The sequence below is a fragment of the Pogona vitticeps genome, chromosome 3 (genome assembly GCF_051106095.1).
Source record: "Pogona vitticeps strain Pit_001003342236 chromosome 3, PviZW2.1, whole genome shotgun sequence".
In the NCBI taxonomy this organism is placed as follows: Eukaryota; Metazoa; Chordata; class Lepidosauria; order Squamata; family Agamidae; genus Pogona; species Pogona vitticeps.
The window spans coordinates 89426171-89449272 of NC_135785.1; the positions used below are offsets into that span (position 1 = coordinate 89426171).

Below are 23102 nucleotides of genomic sequence, written 5' to 3' on the forward strand. Positions count from 1 at the left end.
TGCAGTTTAGAAAATATTTTTTATTTGAGTATAAAAAGTATTCCATTTTATAATTTAATAATAATCTGTTCCTATCCTGGCATTTACAATGTTCACATGGTATCTAGAATATAATGCAAAGTTATCATTAATTTACATAGCTTCATACATTTGCACTCTGGCACTTAGACTAGTAATACTAAAACTAATTGGTAATAAAATTATAGCAGACATGAAATTCAATATTCAGTCTTGGCTATGCTTTTTCTAAGTTATAATCTCTCTCTAGGCACATCTCCTACAAATATTACCTCTCTCCTCAGTAAGAGAACTCTAAAACTGAGCCTGATTGCTGTACAGAAACTGGTGCAATGAAATTTTACCAAACTTCTTGCTTTACTTAAGAACAAGGGAAACTAAAAACACAGTTGTTCAAGTCCCTTGCAGTCTCAGCCAAGTCACTGGCTGAAGAGGTATGGGTTTCATTGGAAAATAATGGAACCCTGTATCTAAATACATTAATAAATATAAGTATGCTATAAGCTTTTAATCTTGGCTTCCTTGCAGACATCAGCTTCTGTATGTTGTTTTTTTTAAGTACATGGACAGCTGGTACTGACAGTCTCCAATCTTTTATATAATTAGAGAAATAACTGCAAGCGTCTTCCAAAAAGAAATATAACTTAATACTGTCAAATGGATATTGACATTAAATACCAATTAGTGGTAAGTCAATTGGATATTGCAATAAGACACTTGTTTTTAATGGAATGTTGAGCAACAGGATGCTAGAGTTTGGTAGATTTCTAGAACTCAAGCTTTCAGCTTCCCATAGAATAGACCACAGGAGAAAACAATCCAACACAACCTTGTAGTCTTTGGCAGCTGGCTAGGTTTATACAAAAATAAGATTCTTCTGTAAAGAAAGATTTGGTGTTCTGTAAACAGGTTTAGTATTATTATTGTTGAATACTGGTTTCCAAAGCTTCTGTAGATGCTCATTCATCTGGGACCTGGGTGATGTCTTCTCATAACATTCTATAGACCCTGTCTGCTTCTTGACCCACCTCGGCTGTGAGTTCTCACAGAACCATGTAAATGAAGACCTACTGAGCAAAAACCAGACAAGACTATGAAAGCACGTATAGTACTCAAAAGTCTACTTCATGCCTTTGGAAAGGTTAACAGTTACTTACTGATGCTTATATTCACAATACACTGATTAAGGGTGATTCAAAAAGGCATACAGTACAGTTTATAAGAACATAACTGTCTTCATAGAGACATACTTCTAAAGGGGCAAGCGTTTCAATACTGAAAGCCTGGAGATGGGAAATGCTTGTGCCATTTGAGCTGCTGCAAGCTGGAATGTGCTGCCAGGCCCAGCTTCTCAGCTGCTATTTTCCAGTAGATACCTCCCATATCACTGTGCTAGCTATACGATACTGTGATCACATGGGAGAGACCACTAGCAGTAGTTACATCCTCTGTGTCTGGATATACTGGTGTAAGAAATCATCATACCATCAATCCTTCCCATATTATACCATTACCCAAGTGTTGTGAAAGTGACTAAGGGAACTGCAGCTACTTGGTTCCTGCAACAGAGATACCCAATCTCAATATTTAATGAGCAACCCTACCTGCTCTGGTATTACAAGTTAGTGTGAAACTTCCCTTTGCAGAAAGCTGCCTTTTTTGGTGGGCCCACAAAGGCAATTTTTTGCCTTGAGGATTTTTTTGGGGGAGCAGGGTGCCAGGGAGGTGCTGAATAACCAACTAAAAATACCTGCTCACCCCCAACAAACTACAAATAGGTGGAACTCCACCTTCAGTTTTGAAAACCTGGCAGTTTTTGTGTCAATGGTGCAGTCTATTTTAGATAAATCACAGCTCCTCGAAGCTTCCAGGAACAGTAAATCACCTACTTTTGCTGGGGTGGGAGAATAGGGTGTGTGTGGAGCCACAAAAAGAGCCTTCAGGACAGTGGCGTTGGCAACTCCAATGGCAGTAGTACGAACTACTCGTAGTAGGAACTATGAATCCACTCCTGGTTTTAGTCTGCACTTTGCAAAAGTCATCCAAAGGTTGCACATATTTTGGGGAAAGGTTCAGCACCTTATTGACCTTGTAAAGTGCAGACTAAAACCCAAATAAGAGGATTGTTCCAGCAATTACTGGATTGTACCAACAATTCCAGTAATAATTATGTAAACATTGTCCTCAGAAACAGGATTCTAAAATCTGGTGAGAAATATCTGTTAGTGACATGAGTGATCACTAACCATATTTTCTCTGGAACTGAAATAATTATATATGCTTGCTGATAAAGTTTTAACAGACATAGCTTCATATGCAACAGTTCTATGAAGTGATAGGAGATAGACCCCTTATGCTTCCTGTCCCTTTATAGCACAAACTGAATGTGAGATACCATTTCTCTGGATTAATCTCTTTATATGACTCCATCTAGGTCATGTTACCTGAACACACACTTGTGATTAGGTAAAATTTCCCCTTGATATTTAGTCCAGTTGTGTCTGACTCTAGGGCACGGTACTCATCCCCGTCTCCAAGCCGTAGAGCCAGTGTTTGTCCGTAGACCGTTTCTGTGGTCACGTGGCCAGCACGACTAGACATGGAACACCGTTACCTACCCACTATGGTGGTACCTATTTATCTACTCGCATTTACATGCTTTCAAACTGCTAGGTTGGCAGGAGTTGGCACAAGTGACGGGAGCTCACTCCGTCACATGGATTCGATCTTACGACTGTGGTCTTCTGACCTTGCAGCACAGAGGCTTCTGCAGTTTAACCCGCACTGCCACCACCTGCCTTTACCTAGGTCAGGTTACCTGAACACACACTCCTGGTTAGAAGGCATTTGGGATGTACAACTGTAGGGCTCCTCTGTGTGAAGCACATCATCAGCTTCACACTGACATGGAGGACAAGTGATTCACCAGTTCAATCCTATCCCCCTTGGCATATAGAGTGAAAATGTAGGAAGGGGAGCATATTCCCCCTATGGATTTGGAGGATAAAGAAAAAGGACAGATGACTGGAATATATGCAGTGGAAGTTCTGTCCAACCTCTTTCTGATTTCAGTAACTCAAAGATATTTTCATTAGTAATAAGACTATGAATTTTTTTTTATGAAAACAAAAGTGACATTCTCAGAATTTAAGATTTGACTATTGCCACAGAATAGTAAAGTTAATGACGACAACAACATGATCCTGTTGCCCATATCGGCAACCATCTGTTCTGTCTTCATACAGTTGTTCTTTCTGCAGTTCTGAATCTCTAAATTTTCTTTTTAAACTCTCCAAAAGTCAAAAAACAGTTTAGGGGTTTGTCACAGCAGAAAACTAGAAAAAATGGCATACGGACACTAAAGGTAGGATCTGATTCAGCACCCTAAATGGCCTTTCTCATCCTGGAGCATCTCATTCGGTGTTTTTCATTGCTTTTAGAGATGCTGAAAGATAAACTGGTAGGAATGTTTATGGCAGAGATGTGATTACTATCCCTCATAACAATAAAATGGGATTTAGCTATGACTAACTTCTGCTGTACTGAATGAATAAATACAACTGAAATAAACACTGGCAGGTATGCTACACAGAAAACATAACAAATGGTAAATATTTGATAATGATCAACACCTACATTTCAAAAAGGGTGCTAAATATTTTATGAAATGCAAGTAAATGCCTGACACAGACTTCCAGATGTCTTGCCTCTTACTTCTTACCCAGTGGAGGATGTTCTTTGTCCTCCTCATCCTCATCAAGAAAATGACCAAGAGGCTGGTGGTGGAAAGAATTAATATAGGAAGAGCTAGATATCCCTAAACTGACTCCCATCACTCCTACGTTAATAGAATCTGTAGAGTAACAAAGATTGCAATATTAAAATTGTTGTATAGTAGTGCTTGGCATACAAAAATTAATTTTAGGCAACGTGTGTTCACTTTTGCACATACCTGTTCCAGAAGATCCTTTATTATTTCTTGGTTGGTTAACATAATCAATTACAGTGCAAGAACGACGATACGGCGAGTCTGGCTAAAAAATGAAATAGAATTATTATATCATTACGTTCGAGCCACATGAGAAAAGAGGTAGAAATAACTTCTTTTTTAAAAAGAAAAGAAAACAGGAAGGACCTGGAAGAGGATTTCTAGTTTTGATTTATTGTTTTGCAGAGAAGGTTTGGGGGGAAACCACCAAGCCCTAATATAAAACTCCAGCAGTGCAGACAGACCTCTCCCAGTTAAAATCATGTAATGGGGATGCTCTGGGGAAGCCTTGTGGCTGGGAAAACACACCCCAAGGGCTGCATAGAGCTCACTGGATACAGTTTTCCCAGCTCAATATAGGTATACTGTATATAATGGCAAGCAGCACAGACATCAAGCTATGCTTCTGTAACAAATATTCCCAATTAAAAACAAAAATTACATTTATAATCCTTCCACCCGGAGATCAGTTAATCAAGAGATTAGTGATCAGTTTTTATGAGAAGCCCAAAAGATCCTTAAACACTATATCACTGAGGCTTTTTTTAAAAAAATGCAATGTTTAAACAACACTTTGGAAAGTCTTCCCAATATAACAGTAACCACCAGACTCATGAATGACCATGCTGTTTTTAGAAGGTGAAAGCAATCAAGTGTTCAAAATTAAATTCTTTTTACACTGGTGAAATCGAATAGCCTCTTAAGATAAGATATGAGCAATTTTAGTTAATATTTAGCATAATGAAACACATAATCATGTGCAGTCAAGTCATTTCTGACTTATGGTGACCCTTTCAGGTTTTTCCAGGTAGAGAACACTCAGGTCTTTCGTTTCCTTCTTCCAAGGGCATTCCAGGACTGTGCAGCTTGCCCAAGACCACACAGGCTGGCCTTTCTCAGTGGGGAATTGAACTCCAAACCTCTGGTTCTGCAGCCAGATAACTAAACCACTGAGCTACTGTATCTAGCTAGCTAAAGCAGTATACAAACCTAATAACATTTTAGAGCAACATATATAACACCCACAAGAAGTACTGTTACAGACAATAAAACCATTCAAAACAACAAACAAGAATAAACTAAAATGATTTAAAACATGTGAAGCAATTTAAAACCATATATACTATAAAAGAACTCCTCTGTTAAGGCCATGATTCCTATGCTTAAAATGAATATCTAGGTTTTCACTTGGCATCAAAATGAGACCAACATTGCTGCCAATCAGGTCTGCATGTGGGATACATTCCACAATGAAAGTGCCACAATATCTACCTATCTAGGTCTGGATTCAACCCTGATACAACTTACCCAAAATGAATGTGATGTGTTGGGCCTGGAAAAACTATCAGGTAGTAAAAATCTCTCATGTACTGGTTGATGAATGATTTCATCTGCTATTGCACTGTGAGCCCGGCTAGAATTCCCCCGGGATTTCTGCAGGGTAAAAAGAGAAAATAACTGGTTTTAGACCAATGATTATGAAATGGAAAGTTCCCAGCCATGGTTTTCCTGTTGGCAATGCTGAGTTTGTGAAACCTGAATGGGACATTTTGGGGGTTGTCTGGGACAGTGTTGGACTCCTTGAAGTAAAAGTTGCTGCTTTTTCCCAAGATGGTCAGGGGTGGGGGTGGGGGTTCAACTATGCTAGCTTGTGGCTTACATAGCTGATCACCTTCCACCTGGTCTTTTAATGGGACTAAGACGACAACAACAACAACAACAACAGCTATTACAGGACTTGAAAAAAAAGGGGGGGTTCAGGTCTACCGAACTGGCTATTATACTATAAGGCTTGTCCTATGATGTGGATAAAAGAATGGATAATTCTTGTAAACCAAAGATTAGTGAAATTGGAGGGACATGATTTAAGAATGGGTTGGCATGCATATGTGTGGTATGGGAAATACAAGGAGCAATCACATTTTATGGAACACATTGTGAGAAAGGCACTATGCCTAGTGTGGCAAAAATTTCAAGCACAAACTTATAAGAAAATCCCAACATGGGTAGCGCCTATAGAAGCACTTACTTTGTTGAATCAGAAAGGAGTGCTACTAACATATAAATAATTACTTAATAAAGAACATAAAAAATAAGCAAGAGCTAGAGGAACTGGGGTGGCAACAGATTGGTGGTCAATGAACAAATTAGAATCGAGATACAAAAAAGATAAAATTGTGGGCTTCTTTGAGGGTGAAGTCCAGGTGGATAAACTGTGGATCTATACTGATGAGAAAATAATTTTAAAAATGTATATATATCTATTGGAGTATGATATGGAGGATGAGAGGGTAAAGGAGACGATGACAAAATGGGCAATCAATATTGATGATTGGACAATGATGTGGAAAGAATATCATAAAATGATTAAGCTGGCAAATTTAAGAGAAAATATCCTCAAAATGTTCTATAGATGGCACTATGCCCCTATAAGGTTGGAAAAAATGTCAGAGGGTAATAGCAATGTTTGTTGGAAGTGTAAAAAAAGCAGGAGCTTATTATATGTGGTGGACATGTGAAAAAGTCAAGAGATATTGGACACATGTGGGGGAAATAATAAAAGAAACCATTTAACAGAAAATAAATTTTAAACCTGAAATAGCACTATTAAATATTATGTCGGAAATTACTGATAAGAAAATCAAATATTGTTTAATGTATATACTCATAGCTGCTAGGTTACTCTGGGCCCAAAAATGGAAAAGTGAAGAAATACCTACGATGGGGGAGTTCCTAAAGAAACTGTTGGATATCGCAGAATTAGACACACTTTCAGAAGCACTAGGAGAACAACCAAGAGACTATGTAAAAACAGAGTTGGAACTTAATATATGTTTGGGCTCAGTAAAAGACAAAGGTTTAGGGCAAAATGTAATAATTGGCCAGTAGCCCAACTTACTGTGTGAATTTTAAATTGTGTGAATTTTAATGTTGTGAGCCGCTTTAGGTCCCTTGTTGGGAGAAAAGCGGCATCATCATCATCATCATCATTCAGCCTGGAAGCACAATATTGTTGCTTATATCTTGCAATATGTTAACTGGGGGAGAAGAAGATGTTGACCTCTTCTTCCCTCTCTTCTTTTTCAGCAAATCAATAGCCTGCACAAATGTCTGTGCCTGTTCTGTGGTGCAGCTCTGTGGGGTCAGGGAGGAGTCAAGCCATGGATTTACTTCCTAATTTGAACTCCTGCTAACCTGTGCTGCCTGGGTCAGAAGGAATGGGTGTGCTTCTTCTTCTTCTTATTATTATTATGCCGCATTTCTCCCAACAAGGGACCCAAAGCAGCTCACAACATTAAAATTCACACAATTTAAAAATACAATCAGTTGGGCTACTGGCCAATGGCTACTTTGGCCAGTGATCCCAATCAGCTCTTGGTTCACCAGGAAAAATCATTATCCCACTGCTCGTTATGGAAGAACGGGGGAAAGCGAGAGCTGCAGAGAGCAGCTTCTGCCCTCATCTCTGATGGACACAAAATGCCCTCTACTTTCCCAGGCCAGTCCACGGCAGGGATGCCTGGATCCTAAAAGCATTGCAACCCATGGGGATGTGATGGGATGGGCTCCTCCTCTTCCCCAGAAGGACCCTGGGTCCAGGACAGATGCAGGAGACCCGAAGAAGTACAGTGGAACCTCTACTTATGAACATCCCTACCTTACGAACACTTCAACTTACAAACAGCTCTGTTTGCAAAATTTTACTTCTACTTGCGAATGGAGATTCTACTTACAAACAGAAAAAAAACGGGAAAGGCGGGAAATGTGAACTTTCAGTTAACCTTTGGCCAGCAAAGAGGCTGCTTTTCTGCTACCTCACTTGCCCCAGCGGTTAGAGTGTGTGGATACGGAAAGAGACTTCAGACTGCCTGGTACTGTACGGACTTTATTTTTTTGGCTTTTTTATTTTTTTATTTTTTTGACTTTTTTAAAACAGAGACTACATGTTCTGGGTGAGTACACTGTATTTACTGTACTGTGCAGGGTTTTTTGCAGCTTGGGGGTAGGGCTAGGTGGGGAGGTTATGTTTCTGTGCTCTGATGGGTCTTGCAGTGTACATTTTAGTTTTAAAATGTGTGGTTAAAATGTAGCTCTAAAGTCTGTTTTAAAATCAGAAAATATTCTGTGAGGGACTGTGGTGGTTGTAGAAGCAGGCAGCCAGGCAGGCTTTAAAATGGAGTTTAGACTCAAGTCTCTACCCCCCCCCATGCTCTCTTGTTGTGATGAGGAGTTCTGTGCTGGAATAACGCTTGCTGGATTCTGTGGCTTTTTAAAAGGTGTTCTGTTTAAGGTGTTCCCTCCCTCCCTCTTTTCCCGCCCTTTTTTTGACCTAAGTTCATCTTAGGTCAAAAAAAAAAATTCTCCCCCTAGTGGTAGAGTATGGATTAACCGGCTTTGCATTAGTTCCTATGGGAACTAATGCTTCAACGTACGAACGACGGCTCTACATAAGAACCAAAAACAGCTGGAATGGATTAATTAGTTTTCAGTGCATTCCTATGGGAAATTTTGCTTCTACTTACGAACATTTCAACAAACAAACATCTTCTGGCACGGATTAAGTTCGTAAACAGAGGTTCCAGTGTACAAGAAGGGCAACCAAACATCATGAACTCGTAAGTTATATATCAGGGCTGGGCAACTACCACTAGGCCTAAGCATCATAACCAGTAGGGAAGGACTAGAGAAGTAGGGGCCAAAAACACCTGGAGGACCACTTTTGTCCTACACATGTGCTCGCATTAAAAAAGTGCCTGGAGGGTACTTTTTAAATTTAAAAATATATTGCAATCACTTGTAAGAAATTCTCATCATCAATTCTTTCTTTTAAAAACCCTCAGTCACTTGCTACTTTGTTACAATGAGTTCCTCAACGTGGAGCTTATAGGATCCTTGCTAATTCCAAGACCTGAACTGCTGCAACAGAACAAGATGGCTTACCGTTTGCTTTTGGGATCCCAAATGTTCTGTCACATCTATAGCACTAATGGGAGGCAGGAGGTTGTTTCTACTCAGTGGCATTGGGGAAGAGGATGACAGCTGCTCACTTGCAGCAGAGCTGAGAAAACAGCAACAGCAATTACTGAACAAGGCCCATCTGCTCACAATACAAGCTTACACCAAAAAAACAAATGAGGGGCACGTGCAAGTTGATTCAGCTGTTGCATTCTGAACAGGAGGTTAAAGAGATTGTAGCTGAAATGGTGAGCTAAAAAGTGGATGAAACTTCACCAGAGATGAGCTGGAGGAATTTAATGTGCATTTCCCCCCAAAAAGTTTCAAAGACACTTAAAAACTTTATGCAACATGCAACACGATGACTGTTGAAAAGGAAAAGATGGCCTTGCTTTTAAAAAAGACTTCTATAAACATTCCTCCTCGATGCTGTGCTGGAAAATATTCCTTCAAAAGTCCTAAAACATTACAAAACTGGACTACTGAGTGGGAAGGGGAGTTATTTTGTTAATCATCAATGATATCACAGGCACTAACAGATCACCATGATAAATAATCACAGTTGATAGCACTTTGCATTGCAATAGGCATAGAGGAATATGATGCATGTTCCCTGCAAAAACACATTGTTGTTTGATTGCTTGGAATTGGAGAAAATGTTGCAACCTGTGGAAATTTATGTTTCAATTCTCCACAAGACTGAATAATCATTCTGCAAATTAAATTGTAACTGAAAGAGCTTCAGCTCTTACAAAAACATATGAAGAATATTACAGAAACACATAGTAATTTTGAAAGAGAGGCTCCAGTCTCTCTTTATAGGTAAAAACAAAATAAAAAAAAGACAAAAATGTGGTGGCACCTTAAAAACTGTTTTATTTTTAATGTGAGCTTTTGTGAACAAGTCCACTTCATCAGTCTGACTATAACGCTTGCACAGACTAACATGGCTACTCCTTCTACAACTCCAGTCTCTCTCCCTCCCTCAATCTTTTAAAGTCCTTTTTTGACTGCTTCCTTTACTTATGCCACCCTGGATTTTCAAATTTCATTCTGTAAAACTGTAATGTTTGCAGAGAGATTACAACAGAATGGCAAGTGAACCTACAGTCGTGTTCCCCTGATGACTTCATCCATAGGTTTTGGTGTCCCTGAGCGAGAAAGGCTGGGGTTGATAGGATGCAGGGTACGTGGTGGTGGGTTCCGTCTCCTAGCAGGCTGTGCAGAATATGACAGAGAAGATGTACTGAGCTCAAGTGGGCGATTTGGCCGAGCTCGGGTTGACAGGAGAGAACTGGAGCCTGGTCTCATGAGCAATTTGTCATCCACATCTCTGACACCAAGGGGGGGGAAATACAAGAGTAACATGCAGTATAAAATACAGCTAGAGATGCAGCTAAAATATGCTGTTCTACTTCATCAATAAGATAACATGTATTTATCCTTCATATTCATATTTCCACAGAAAATAAAGAGAACATGATAACCAGCACCTATTATGACCTAAACCTCAACACAATATAATTTTAAAATCCACCATTAAATCTTACGCATATTAGCACGTGCTGTTGATTACAGTGCCAATTTTGATAGCAATCACAAAAGGCTACTAAGAAACAAAAGGCTGCACCGTATGGAGCAAGTTAAAATTGGACAGGAGAAACAAAATGTCCAGTGCCCTGTTCTTATCATAGAGTAGCAGCAGCATTTGGATAATCCTATGGATTAATTACTATAATCCAATCTATATGGAGTTCAAAACTGTTCACTCATGTTAGCTCAGCAAGAGGCTTGCTTAATAACAAGAGACATCAGAGAGAACATAAGTGTGTCGTTCGACCAGATAGGCAAGGTATAAATGCAACCAACCAGCCAACCAACCAATCAACCAATCAATAAAAAGAATTGGGCTTCTCCCTTGTCCACTTAGATGAAATATCATCTGCAGCGATGCCAAACAGAACTTTTGTCCTATGGATACTCCATACCTGTTGGATACTCCATTAATATTTTTCTGATTACAACTCTCTATAGTATTTAAAGAATGGTGGAAATATATTTAGTTTGTCAAACTACTGTTCTCTTCTGCTCTTTATCCTTGAACAAACCTGTTATGCTTTTATCTTTTCCTCTGTATTTTAAGCAGTGTTTTTATGGTTTAGGATAATGCCACTGATTAAATTTCTTTTGCTATCTTTAATAAAGTTGTTAATAATAATAATAATAATAATAATAATAATAATAATAATAATAATAATAATAATAATGATAATGATAATGATAATGATAATGATAATGATAATGATAAATAAATAAATAATAAAAATAATAAATGTATGTAAAGTAAAGAACCTGAGATTCCTATTTTATTTAACATACCTATATAAAATTAAGCCTGTTAACCACTTAGCTGGCTAAGAATATACAAAAACACATTGCTAGCCATAGGACTGCAAGAGAAAGATGTTTAAAACTCAATTATTAAATAGCTTTCAAGGCAAAGTTTGGTTGCAGCTGGTTGGCCAGCTTTAACATGGACATGAAAATAAAAGGCTGCTATCCTTACAATATTTTGTCCATTAGAGGCAAGTTTCTTTGATGTAACGGAATTCCATGAATCACCATCAAGCCATTCAAATTACGTTGTGCACCACCACTTGTTCCTTGAGAAAGCTGTACCTGGAATTAAATTAAATTAAATTTACCCTCAGATTTAGAAATATATATAATAATATTAATAATAATAATACAATGAATTATTACTATTATTGCTAATAATAATTAATAATAGTAATAATAATATACAGTGGTGCCTCACACAGCGGGCATGTCGTAGAGCGATGAATTCGCTCTACAAGGCTGGTTTTGCAATCACAAATGCGATTGCAAAATGGTGCCTCAATAGGGAAAAAATCGCAGAGCGAAGGTCGGTAAGCGGTTCTTGAAGGCATATAAATAAACGTTTCTTGAAGGCATGTAAATAACACGTAGAATGAAAACTTGAAAAGGCCTTGCACGTGGAAAGTCCTTTGCAAGCAGCCAATATGTGCATGCCAAATCAAAATTCCAAGAAGATTAGCCCTAATTAGTTGTCTAAAAGTGCACTGTATTGACACATGAGGAAAGGACTGCACTAACCCCATCTCCCAGGTTCTATCACTCTTCCACATAAGCAGGCAGAAGCCTGAGATGGAGCCCTCTAGCTACCCAGGAAGACAAGTTAGGACCCTGATTTTCTCGGGTTCCAGTTCATCTGCAGAGCCATCACTGATGACAGAGACTCTTCTCTTCAGACTCATCACTCTTCAAATACAGAGGGCACCAAAACTGACAATTGAGGGGGTGGTGCTAACATGCTGATATGCTTTTGACAACTGGATGAGTTTTTAATGTAAGCACAACTCTCGCTTAGGTTTCTTAGACTGATTATCAAATTTATTCAGTTTAAGCTTGCTATCCTAGACCATAATCGAGACATGTATAGTTAATCTAAATGTTTAACAGAATACATGATTAAAATGATGAAAATTTAAATATTTAATAATGCTCAAAAGAATAAAGGGGAGAATATAATCTAAAGCTGATTTTTTTGGGAACAGTTATCTTTAAATTACTGTAATTACGTTTCCTTCCATATGAATGAATTTAGAATGAAGATAGTGGCCTTCTCTTACATTTCTGCCTACTGTGCCCAAAAACCAGTACCTCAGCTCAGCCCCCATCACTCACTGCATATCCCAACAGGAAAGACACTACACCCAATCCATCATACATACTTCTCGTGTTTTTCTCTTCTTTTTGGTTTTGCGGCCATATCTGCATTTTGAGTACTATACATACAATAAGGTATACATGAGGAAGATAGAACATTATATAGGAAAGTTAAAGGGAAAGAAAAAAAGGGGAAAGAAAACTGAGTTTAGATAAAAACTGATTGATTCTTGGGCATTTGATACTACTGTCACGTGTTTAGTAACATGGAGAGTACACAGAGGAGGAACAAGTGCATGATTTAAAAACACCGATACTTAATGAAGACATTTTAAATTAAATTACATAAAAAATTTTCTATTCACAAATGTGAGTAAATGTCAATATCTCTTGCGGTTATTAATTAGAGTCTTCTGTAGCTCTAACTACGAAAATGAGCAGCAGTGCTCCAACTCTGTATAATTTCAAACTCTTCAATGTGCTATTTAAAAAACAATTTGAAAAACAAGGAAAGGTAGAATTTTCCAAGCAGTAAAATTTTATATGCACAAGACAAAATAGAAGCCTCACAAGAACTATTATGGTCAAGTCACTACAACATCTAATTTTCAAGCAACAAATATGACTACTTTCTTTACCTAAATGCCACCTCAGATCAACAAAAATCATGCTACTTCTTACACCTACCACATTTGAAGTGATTGAGGGCATCTTGGTTTGTGGCATTCGAGGCAACAACAATGGCAGTGGCTCAAATTGCATAAAAGGGCTTCCTGAATCTGTCCGGCTTGATTCTACAGTTATAACATTCTTCTCATCATCTACCAATGACAGAATAAAGAACATCAGGAGGTACTACTTGCTTGATATTCTTATAAACAAACTTCTAAGAAAGATATTTTAAACTTTTAAACCACTACTAAAAGTTTTGCCACAGACAATAAAAAATAGTAATGAAAAAAGACTTCTAAAACTTTAAGTGTACCTAATGTTGCCATCTGATTCACTTGACCCAAACTGTATGCAGGTAAAGAGTGTACTTCAAAAGTATGTCACTTACCAATGCTAAGTTTTTTGGAGCATACTGGTTGTGCAGATAACACTTCATCTCTAAAACTTACCTGATACTGACCCTTCCCAGTGTCTACAGATTAGCTGCTCCATATAGCCCAAGACTTCACTCCATACATCATCAAACACATAAGAAAGAACAGTATCCCTCATGCAGTAGGATGGTGAGATAGGTGGGAAACCTAATTTCCGTCTGTCAGGTGAAAGCCCCATTTTCCATTCATGCAACTCTTCTTCCCTTTGAAGCAGAGAAACAAAGGTTACAGCTCTTTTTAAACTTTCTATAATCACAAACTAATGGTTTGGATGGGCCCTCTGAAATTTCCTTTTGGACACATTTAGAGAGTATGTGCTAAATCTAACATTAATCTTCCCTTTAATAGACCCATCGAAATAAATGGGACTTCTAAATCACAACTAAATTAAGCTCCAATGACTTAAGTGGGTCTACTTTTGTTAGGACCAGCATTACATTTCATCGTACAGGTCCATTACAAAGTAAATTTATCTGGCCAATACAACTATCAGAGCAGTAACATGTTATAACAATACATAAGTTGGTACAAATGCTATCTGGTAACCACTAGTTAGGCATTCCAATAGCTAGAGAATTACAGTGCACTTTTGGGTTTTCCTGGAACTTTGCGAATGACAAATAGCAACAAAATTTAATAACACAATTTTCACCAGACAACTTTAAGTACGTTGCTACAAGACAGATTAATCAAATATTCAATACCTACACATCTCTGCAGTCAAATGCTAAATACTCCTCCATGATGCCTTCACAGACAATCACACAATCTTCTCCTTCTTCACTCTCCCATAAACAGAATTCAGGGACATGATTTTTATGAGCAGGAGTAGCAGAGAAGGGAACTTTTTTGCCTAGAACACTAAACCTGAAGAAAAAATATTTTAATTTTCAAATGACAAAAGTCAAGAAGGATGAACATATAGACTGAAATCCAGGAATAAGTCACAACTAGAGTAAGCCCACTGAATCAGTGGGGATTTGGTGCATCAACAACCACTGATTCCATAGGCCTACTCTAGTTGTAACTTACTACTGGATTTCAGCTACAGTCATATATATCAGCAGTTCACTTTCAATAATAGTTACAAGGTAAGCAGTTATTTATTTACTAGAAGCACTTTTGAACAGGTAGGTACAGTGAGTATAAAAAATTAGATTAAGGTAAATAAGCCGCCCAGAGACCTTCGGGTAGTGTGGGCGGCATATAAGTTAAATAAACAAACAAACAAATAAATAAACAAACAAATTAATACATTAATACATTAATACATTAATAAATTAATAAATTAATTTAATTATGAACAATGACTGAAATCCTGTTGCTTAGTATGTTGTTGTTTAGTCGTGTCTGACTCTTCGTGACCCCATGGACGAGAGCACACCAGGCCTTCCTGTCTTCCAATTTTGCTTAGCATAGTAAATTACATTACATTATGCACACTAAATCCACAGGGATTTGGTGAGTCAACTCCTCCATTACTTCTATTGATTAAAACTGGCCTACTCTAGTGCAACATATTACACTAAGCAACAGAATTGAAGACAATTAAAACATTTGTGGGTGCATTCTCTGCAGAGTGTATGCCAATCAGTTTTTCCCCCTCCAAACAGAAGGCAGTCTGTAGCTCCCTTTTAAATTACATTAATATTGGGTACACCAATTTTAGTTCTATAAATATTCTTAAACTGTAACACCCAGAAGCCTAAGCTAAGAAAGCTGAAAGTCTGTTGTACATTTTAGGGATTGGGGAACTAGTATCTAAGACTACCAAGAATATCAAGGATAGAAGCCATTGCTGTATAGTCTGCTGACCCACTCATTCTTCTTCAGCTTTGACTGAAAACATAGATGAGAAAGCAGTTCTCAACCCATTGAAAGAAAGTTTTTATATATTATGCTTTTGATCTGATGCACTTCATTTCTACAATGGCCCAAATCCTCTTACCCAGTTACAGAAGTGTAGCTTTTGCTTTTGGAAAACTACCTAAAGCTAGGAATTAACTGTAAAGATGATCTGTTGCATACCAAGTTGTGTGACTCAGCATGCAACAGATAACGTCTACTATGAAGTCTCAACTTGGGACAATTTGCCTATCCAAGAAAATTTTAGTCAAGTTATGCCATTTGGATACCTATGCAAGATTATTTTAGTCAATAAATCTACCCAGATGACATAAGCACCCTGGATGTAATAAATCTTCTTTTCTCTTATTTCATTACCAGTAACAAAGAGAACATTTGAGATTTTTTCTTAATTATTCCAAAAAATATATGTGGACAAATTAGCTTCTGCTGACTCAAATGAAAATGGCTATTCTGAAGAGGCAAGAGTTTATACTACCTGTGAAAAACTATAGCTTATAGGTTCACCTAGCCGTCCAAATTATTTTCTTCCTACATGATCACCCTTAAACATAGGAAGAACCACAGCCACAGAAGTTGTCACTTAGTTGCTCATGTAAAGAGCTTCAACTAGCCAAGTGATTATAGTCTTTGAAAAGCTTTATTCTAATACAATGTCATAATCTGTTATAAAAATTATTTTCAATTTCAACACAATACGGCAGGCGGAAACGAAGAAAAAAAAGTCTAATGCCTCCTTTCACTCATGGTTCTTTGGAACCAAGCCAATATTGTCCACATGCATAACAAATACTTGCTATGCATGTAGACAATATACGATAACTATTACTCAGTAAAGCTATTGCCGCTTTTGAAAAATATAGCTGGTACTCTAGGCAGAATACACTTCACGAATGCTGTGGTTACAAAGGAAGAATTTTGACTCACAACAAAAATAAATAATAGGTGATAGTTTTACAGTGGTGCCTCGCATAACGATTTTAATTGGTTCCAAAAAAAAAAACGTTATGCAAAACATAGTTATGCGAAACACCATTTTCCATAGGAATGCATTGGAAACCGGTTAATCCGTTCCAATAGGCACGGATTGCCGTCCTTAAGTGAAAAAACCCATAGGAAACATCGTTATACGATACAATGTTTCCTCCATTGGAATGTATTGTAGCTGACTCAATACATTCCAATGGCTTTGCGAAGTCAATTTTTGCAAAATTAAGTGTGTCATAAAAGGGTCAAAAATGGTTTTAAATGCTTGGATTAGCTTCTGCACCCTCTAAAACGGATGCAAAAGTTAATTTGGCTTTGATCTGACTTTTCGTTAATTAATGGTGAATTTTTTCCCCCCAACTTTTGACAGCTGTCAAAATCTGACAGCTCCATTATTTCCTATGGGGGAAGAAAAAATTCACAAAAAATTAATGAAGACTCAGCAACTGTTCTAAATTCTTGGGTTCGTTAGAGGACCCCCTAAGTCGTGTGCAAACCTGATTTGGCTTTGATCTGAACTTTCGTTAATTTTTTGTAAATTGTTTTCTCCCCCATAGGAAAGCATGGAGCTGTCAGATTTTGACAGGTCCATTGGTTCCTATGGGCCGGAAAAAAAAAATTAACCATAAATTAATGAAAAGTCAGATCAAAGCCAAATCAGGTTTGCACATGACTTAGGGGGTCCTCTAACGAATCCAAGCATTTAGAACCGTTTTTGACCCTTCTAAGACACTTTTTTAATTGAAAAAAAAACATCGTTAAGTGAAGCAGGGGACCTAAAATCGCATTCGTTATGCGAAGCATGGTCCCAAACTTCGCTAAGCGAAAATCGCCCATAGGAAACATCGTTATACGGTGCATATTATTTTCTAAAAAAACACATCGTTATGCAAATTAATCGCTAAACGAGGCAATCGTTAAGCGAGGCACCACTGTACTATTAAAAAGGTATTCAATCTATGCTTTTCCACCAGGCATTACTGTAAGCAATGATGGTCACAATACCTGGGCAGAATCAGAGTCTACTGCTACTTACTCACTAGGATCCTTCTCTTGCATTGGGCTCATATCTGATGACTCCAAAGTGCTGCACGTTGAACTAGAATACCAACCATAGCCTTCATCTGTAGGAATCACTAATTGCTTTCCCACAATCCTATTATTAAAGAGAAAATTATATAAAATGTAATTTAAACTTAAATAAACTTATCAGAAGTATGCCTAATCTGTAAAATATGTTGCAATGCATTCAACAGCTACACTGAGGTTGCAACTCAAATAAATAATTTATGTGTGAGGGAGGACACTATATATATACACAGAAGAGCAGTATTGTTGTATCATTCTGAATGATGCCCGATCCTAGCCTGCAGCATATTGAAACATCAATATAAAATTATGATCTCTAACACTGTGCTGATCCAATATTTGGCATATTCCAAAGTACTGTACTACTTTTCAGTATTGACTCAATCAGTTGCAAAGCAGAACGACGCATCTCCCTTGAATTACATGGGTCTGAACAGCATGGTTTTGGTTATACAAAGATTTTCCCCCAATAAATAAATATATATATATTCCAATAAATAAATATTCAACAAATACTGTGTCTCTGCCCAAAAAGAACCAGAAGCATGAGTTCAACCCCAAACATACCAAAGAAAACACAAACCTAACATCTCTAATTAAGCCTCTAGATCAGGGGGTCATAAGGACCATTAAGGCTCATTACACACTGTGCTCTATAGCAGTGGTTCTTAACCTTTTTGAAAGAAACGCCCCCTTGAGCCATTGAGGAAGTTATCATCGCCCCCCTCCCTGAGGTGATGATATCTTACCTACCTACCTACCTACCTACCTACCTACCTACCTACCTACCTACCTACCTACCTACCTACCTACCTACCGGTACCTACCTACCTAGTCTCCCTTCCCACCCGGGTGCGAGGCAGCACTTCACGGGGTGAGGATGAGGACCCAAGAGACCCTTTCCTTCCACCCGATCCATACTCAGTGCTCCCCTAAAGGAGAAAGGCGAGACGTGGCAGGTAGAAAGAGCTGGATCATCTGGTGGCAGCAGCAGCACCGGATTTACTGCCAGCACTGCGGCTGCAGTCGCCTTCACAGGTTTGGCTCGCTCCAGCGCCCCCCTACCGCCCCCCTTCTGTTCTTTCACCCCCCTACCGCCCCTTTTCGTTCTACCGCCCCCCTGAAAAATGAAATCGCCCCCTGGGGGGCATTATTGCCCACATTAAGAACCACTGCTCTATAGTAAGGATTGTCAATGTTATGGAAGCTAACCCCAATAAAGAGAACTGTTCTCTCTCTCTCTCTCTCCTTCTCTGAGAGAGAGAGAGAGAATCAACTGTTATGCTTAGCAGTTACATTTTGTGGCATGAGTTATACAGCACAGTGATGCCTCGCTAGACAATTGCATTGTGGGACGAAAAACCCGCAAGATGATTGTTTTTTGCAATCACTATGGTGCCTTGCAAGATTTTTTTTCTATGACCGTGCTTCGCAAGACTTTTTTTGAGACCGATGCTTCGCAATACTTTTTTTTTTTTTTTTGAGACCGATGCTTAGGGAACCTCGGCAGACGATTTTTTCACAAGATGACAATTTTCGCGGAACGAATTAAGATCATCTTGCGAGACACCACTGTACATGGATTTTGAACTATATGGGGGTTCAGCGCACCAACCCCAGCATTGTTGAAGGGAGAAGTGTACTAGAATCACTCATTCTGTTCCTATAAAATGATTCACCCAGAAATAAGAAATGAAATAAATGGTTTTATAATAAATCCTAACATTTATTAACATTAAACACTTGTAAAGCGGCATAGAACCATAATCCTGGTGCTACAATAAATTAACTGCTATTCAGTACTGTGAAATCCCAAGCACTGATACATAAGTAATATACCTGAGATGGGGGAAGCTTGACATCCATTCTTGGCACTCTTCCTCTAGGCCTTCAACAAACACACTTGTTTTTTGCTCATACAGAAGCTCATCAATGTGTCTGAATATCTGCTGAACCTGTCGGGTAGCAGCTTTATCAAATTCCTAGAAAAAAAGAAAACAATAAAGGGTGGGGAAAGATTAGCTTTTCAACCAGTTATTTTGTTTTACATTTTAGCAGAAATTCAGAAATCTTTCTTTTTATATATAAAGGCTTGCACCCTAGCATATTTAAAGAGCTGAACCCATTTTTGCAGAAAACCTGGTCAACTGAGAACAAATCCTGTCCCTCCTCTATATGACAGCCTTTCAAGTATTTGAAAAGTGCTATCATATTTCCCCTTAATCTTCTTTTATCAAGGCTAAATACGCCCAGTTCTTTCACTGCTTCCTCATAGGGCCTGGTTTCCAGATCCCTAGTCCTCCTTGTTGCCTTTCTCTGAATTTGTTTCAGTTTGCTGGCATCCTTCTTCAAATACAGTGTCCAGAACTGGATACAGTACTCTACATGAGGAAAATTCACTAAAGATCCCTATTAGGACTGATCATGCCCAGTGGCTACACAATGTAGAATGGGAGATTTTTAAAAAACAGAAAACTGGGAGCAGGCAGGTAAATAGAATGGAATATCCTGATGGCTGGCTGATAGGTGAGGAACACCCCACCCTGCAATATTTTGTTACTGACACAACTTGTAAAGAATAAATGAAACAGGTGAAAGCAGAAGCTTTCATACAATTTGATATGTGGTTCTTGATTGGAAGATGGTAAGGGGCATGATACACACTTTAAACAAAGAAAGAAAAACCATCCATCAAGGGGGAAACAATCCCAAGTCCATTGTTATGGAATAGCCAGAATCCTACTAGGATTCATGTAAGATTCGTGTAAACTTCCAGCAGTCGGGGTGGCACAGTGCATCTAGGTTGCACAACAGGGGATGTGATCAGGCACATTACAGATATACTTCCTGGCACCTGATCAATTAGCTGCTATTAGCCACTACAAATGACACAAACATGAATAGGATTCTTGTCAATATCAAGCAGTAGTTGAACTGTATGTGCAGGTTTTCATATTCCCTAGAACTTTTAAATCAAAGTAGCAGAAAAGAAAAATGGAGAATATTAATTGCCACCTAAAGTTAATATCTGTCTTTGTTAATAAAATGTGACAAAATGTGATACTCTTTATCACATTTCTCCTTAGTTTGGTTTTGCACCTCCCAAGAAAACTGTGTGATGCAAAATAGGAAATACAAGTTACCAACCTCCTAATCACTATCTATTTAATCTGCAGTCTCTATCCTTGCATTAAATCTAAAATGCAGCCTTTATAGCCACATTATCTGGCTGGTTTTTGTACTTCTGTTTCTTTTCTCATCTCTTGCTTTTTGTAGCACCAACCTGTACAAGCGTTCAGAAATACTAGACACTGTAAATACACCATTTGTGGCATTCACATTGAACTCAGTGGGGTTGCTCAATGTCATTTCTTTCAGGATAGGACCCAGATCTAGAATCTTAAGGAAATGATAACATCCTGATGTTAAAAGCTTTGTTTTCAAAGAAACACACAAATCTGTTTGTTTAAAAACAACAACATCAACAACAAAAACCCAAAGGGCAACCTGCTTTGCCTATCAAATTCATTCTTTCGCAGTTAATTTAAACTGTGATACAATACTTTCATAGACACCTAAGCTAATTATGATCCATACAGTTTTTTAAAAAGTGTTATTTTCAGACATTTAGGAATATTTTAATTAATGATACAACAGAAAACAAATAGGAGATTCAACACAAAGAGGAGTAAGGAATAATCAGAAAGTGATAAACTGCAAGGCCTGAGATGTAATCTAGGCACTATGTCCATAAGATTTAATTATATCTAACCATACACTGAACTAAAGCTATAATTGATTTTGCAATCATACAAAGTTCTTAGAATTACGTTCCAAATACAGTGGTGCCTCGCATAGTGACGTTAATCGGTGCAGCAAAAATCGCTGCAAAGCAATTTCGTCGCTATACGATTTTAAAAAGCCCATAGAATGCATTGAAACCCCTTCAATGCGTTCCTATGGCCTTAAAACTGAACTTTAAGCTAAGATCCTCCATACGGCGGCCATTTTCGCTGCCCGGTAAGCGAGGAATCCGTCCCTAAACACAGCGGGTGGCCAATTTTTTAACCCGCTGGCCATTTTGGAACCGCCGATCAGCTGGGGGAAAATAATCACTTTGTGATAATCGGTAAGCGAAACAGGGTACCTATCATCGCAAAGCAATTTTTCCCCATTTAAAACATCGCAATGCGATCGCAAAAACGATCGCAAAAAGTTCGTCGGTATGTGATTTCGTCATTAAACGGGGCGCCCGTTAAGTGAGGCACCACTGTATCTGAATGCAAGTAGTCCAAAGCAGTTGAAACATATGAAACCAAGCTACCCATGACTAAAGCTAGATCTATCACTGATGTTCAGTATGGGACTCACTGCCAAGTCAGTGCCAAACAATGCAGTTCATAGTGTTTAACTTATCCAAAAAAGAAACAATGGTTTCTGAAGATAAATTAGATGAACAATTTTAAACCTTGGGATTCAAAAGGGATTATTTTAAACCTTGCACACATACATATTTTAAGTAACTGAAATATATCAAGCCTTGTATAGCCCTGCATACAGATCCATATACTTCTGAGTTTGTCAGGATCAATGTGGGAAATTATCTGAACAGTAAGAATCAAAATATATCCTTTTCAAAGGTAGGGTGGTTTTTTCTGTTTTAAAATCAAAGACTATAATCTGCTCACATCATAGCCCCAAGAAAAGACTGAGCTGTCTTCTGTGGAGGTGCCTGTGAAGCTCTGACTTGCTGACCATGAATTGCCATCATCCACTGAAGTGACAGACTGGTAGTTTGCATCTTTTGTACTTTCCGACTCACTGGAATGCAGTTTTGAGAAGACGGGAAAAAGGGATGTTAAGATCAAGTCATGTATACATTGATGTGATAAACTTCTTGAAACACAGAGCTGGTATATCTAGAACATTTTAGTTTCCACTGAGACAAGCTATATTTCCAATAAAGTAAATCTTTATCTTAAGGTAATGTTAAATGCAGGAAATGTATAACTTCTGCAAATGTTACTAAGTTTACAGCAATCGTTACAGTACGTATTGTTAGGTGAAAATAAAATCATGTGAACATCATTTAAGAAGATGTAGTTTTCATTTTATCCTAAAGGCCTTAAAGCAGCCTGATAAATTAATTATATAATAAAAAGGGAATTTGGAAGGAATCAGGTGCCCTTTCCTAAGTTTGTAAGTATATCTGTTCTTAAATAAAGGCGGAAATCCTGTTTGTGCAGCTATACCACATAAAGCCTGTGACATCATCAACCACAATGATTTTCCAGAAATAAACCATTTCTGATTCCCACCACAAGTCCTGAGGTTACTGTGAAATCCCTTTCATAATGAGAAAGGCATCAGGATCTATAGGA

The 23102-nt window shown here is 38.1% G+C and overlaps 1 protein-coding gene across 4 annotated transcripts in view; it reads right to left on the minus strand.

Moving 5' to 3' along the window:
• Positions 1 to 23102, minus strand: part of FAM149B1 (family with sequence similarity 149 member B1) — a 26933-nt gene continuing 3831 nt past the window's right edge. Inside the window, exons 3-15 of one of the 4 annotated variants that reach the window (XM_072995252.2) lie at positions 22410 to 22542; positions 19561 to 19703; positions 17669 to 17788; positions 14488 to 14646; positions 13795 to 13982; positions 13361 to 13494; positions 11529 to 11641; positions 10071 to 10295; positions 8948 to 9065; positions 5315 to 5440; positions 3971 to 4052; positions 3740 to 3871; positions 1 to 1085 (exon numbers count right to left, since the gene is read on the minus strand). In XM_072995252.2, coding sequence (XP_072851353.2) covers positions 1018 to 1085; positions 3740 to 3871; positions 3971 to 4052; positions 5315 to 5440; positions 8948 to 9065; positions 10071 to 10295; positions 11529 to 11641; positions 13361 to 13494; positions 13795 to 13982; positions 14488 to 14646; positions 17669 to 17788; positions 19561 to 19703; positions 22410 to 22542 — 1741 coding nt within the window. In that variant the 3' untranslated portion in view covers positions 1 to 1017. Of the gene's footprint in view, positions 1089 to 3739; positions 3872 to 3970; positions 4053 to 5314; positions 5441 to 8947; positions 9066 to 10070; positions 10296 to 11528; positions 11642 to 13360; positions 13495 to 13794; positions 13983 to 14487; positions 14647 to 17668; positions 17789 to 19560; positions 19704 to 22409; positions 22543 to 23102 lie in introns of all 4 variants that reach the window. The other 3 variants (XM_020783168.3, XM_072995254.2, XM_072995253.2) reach the window with 3 other exon arrangements.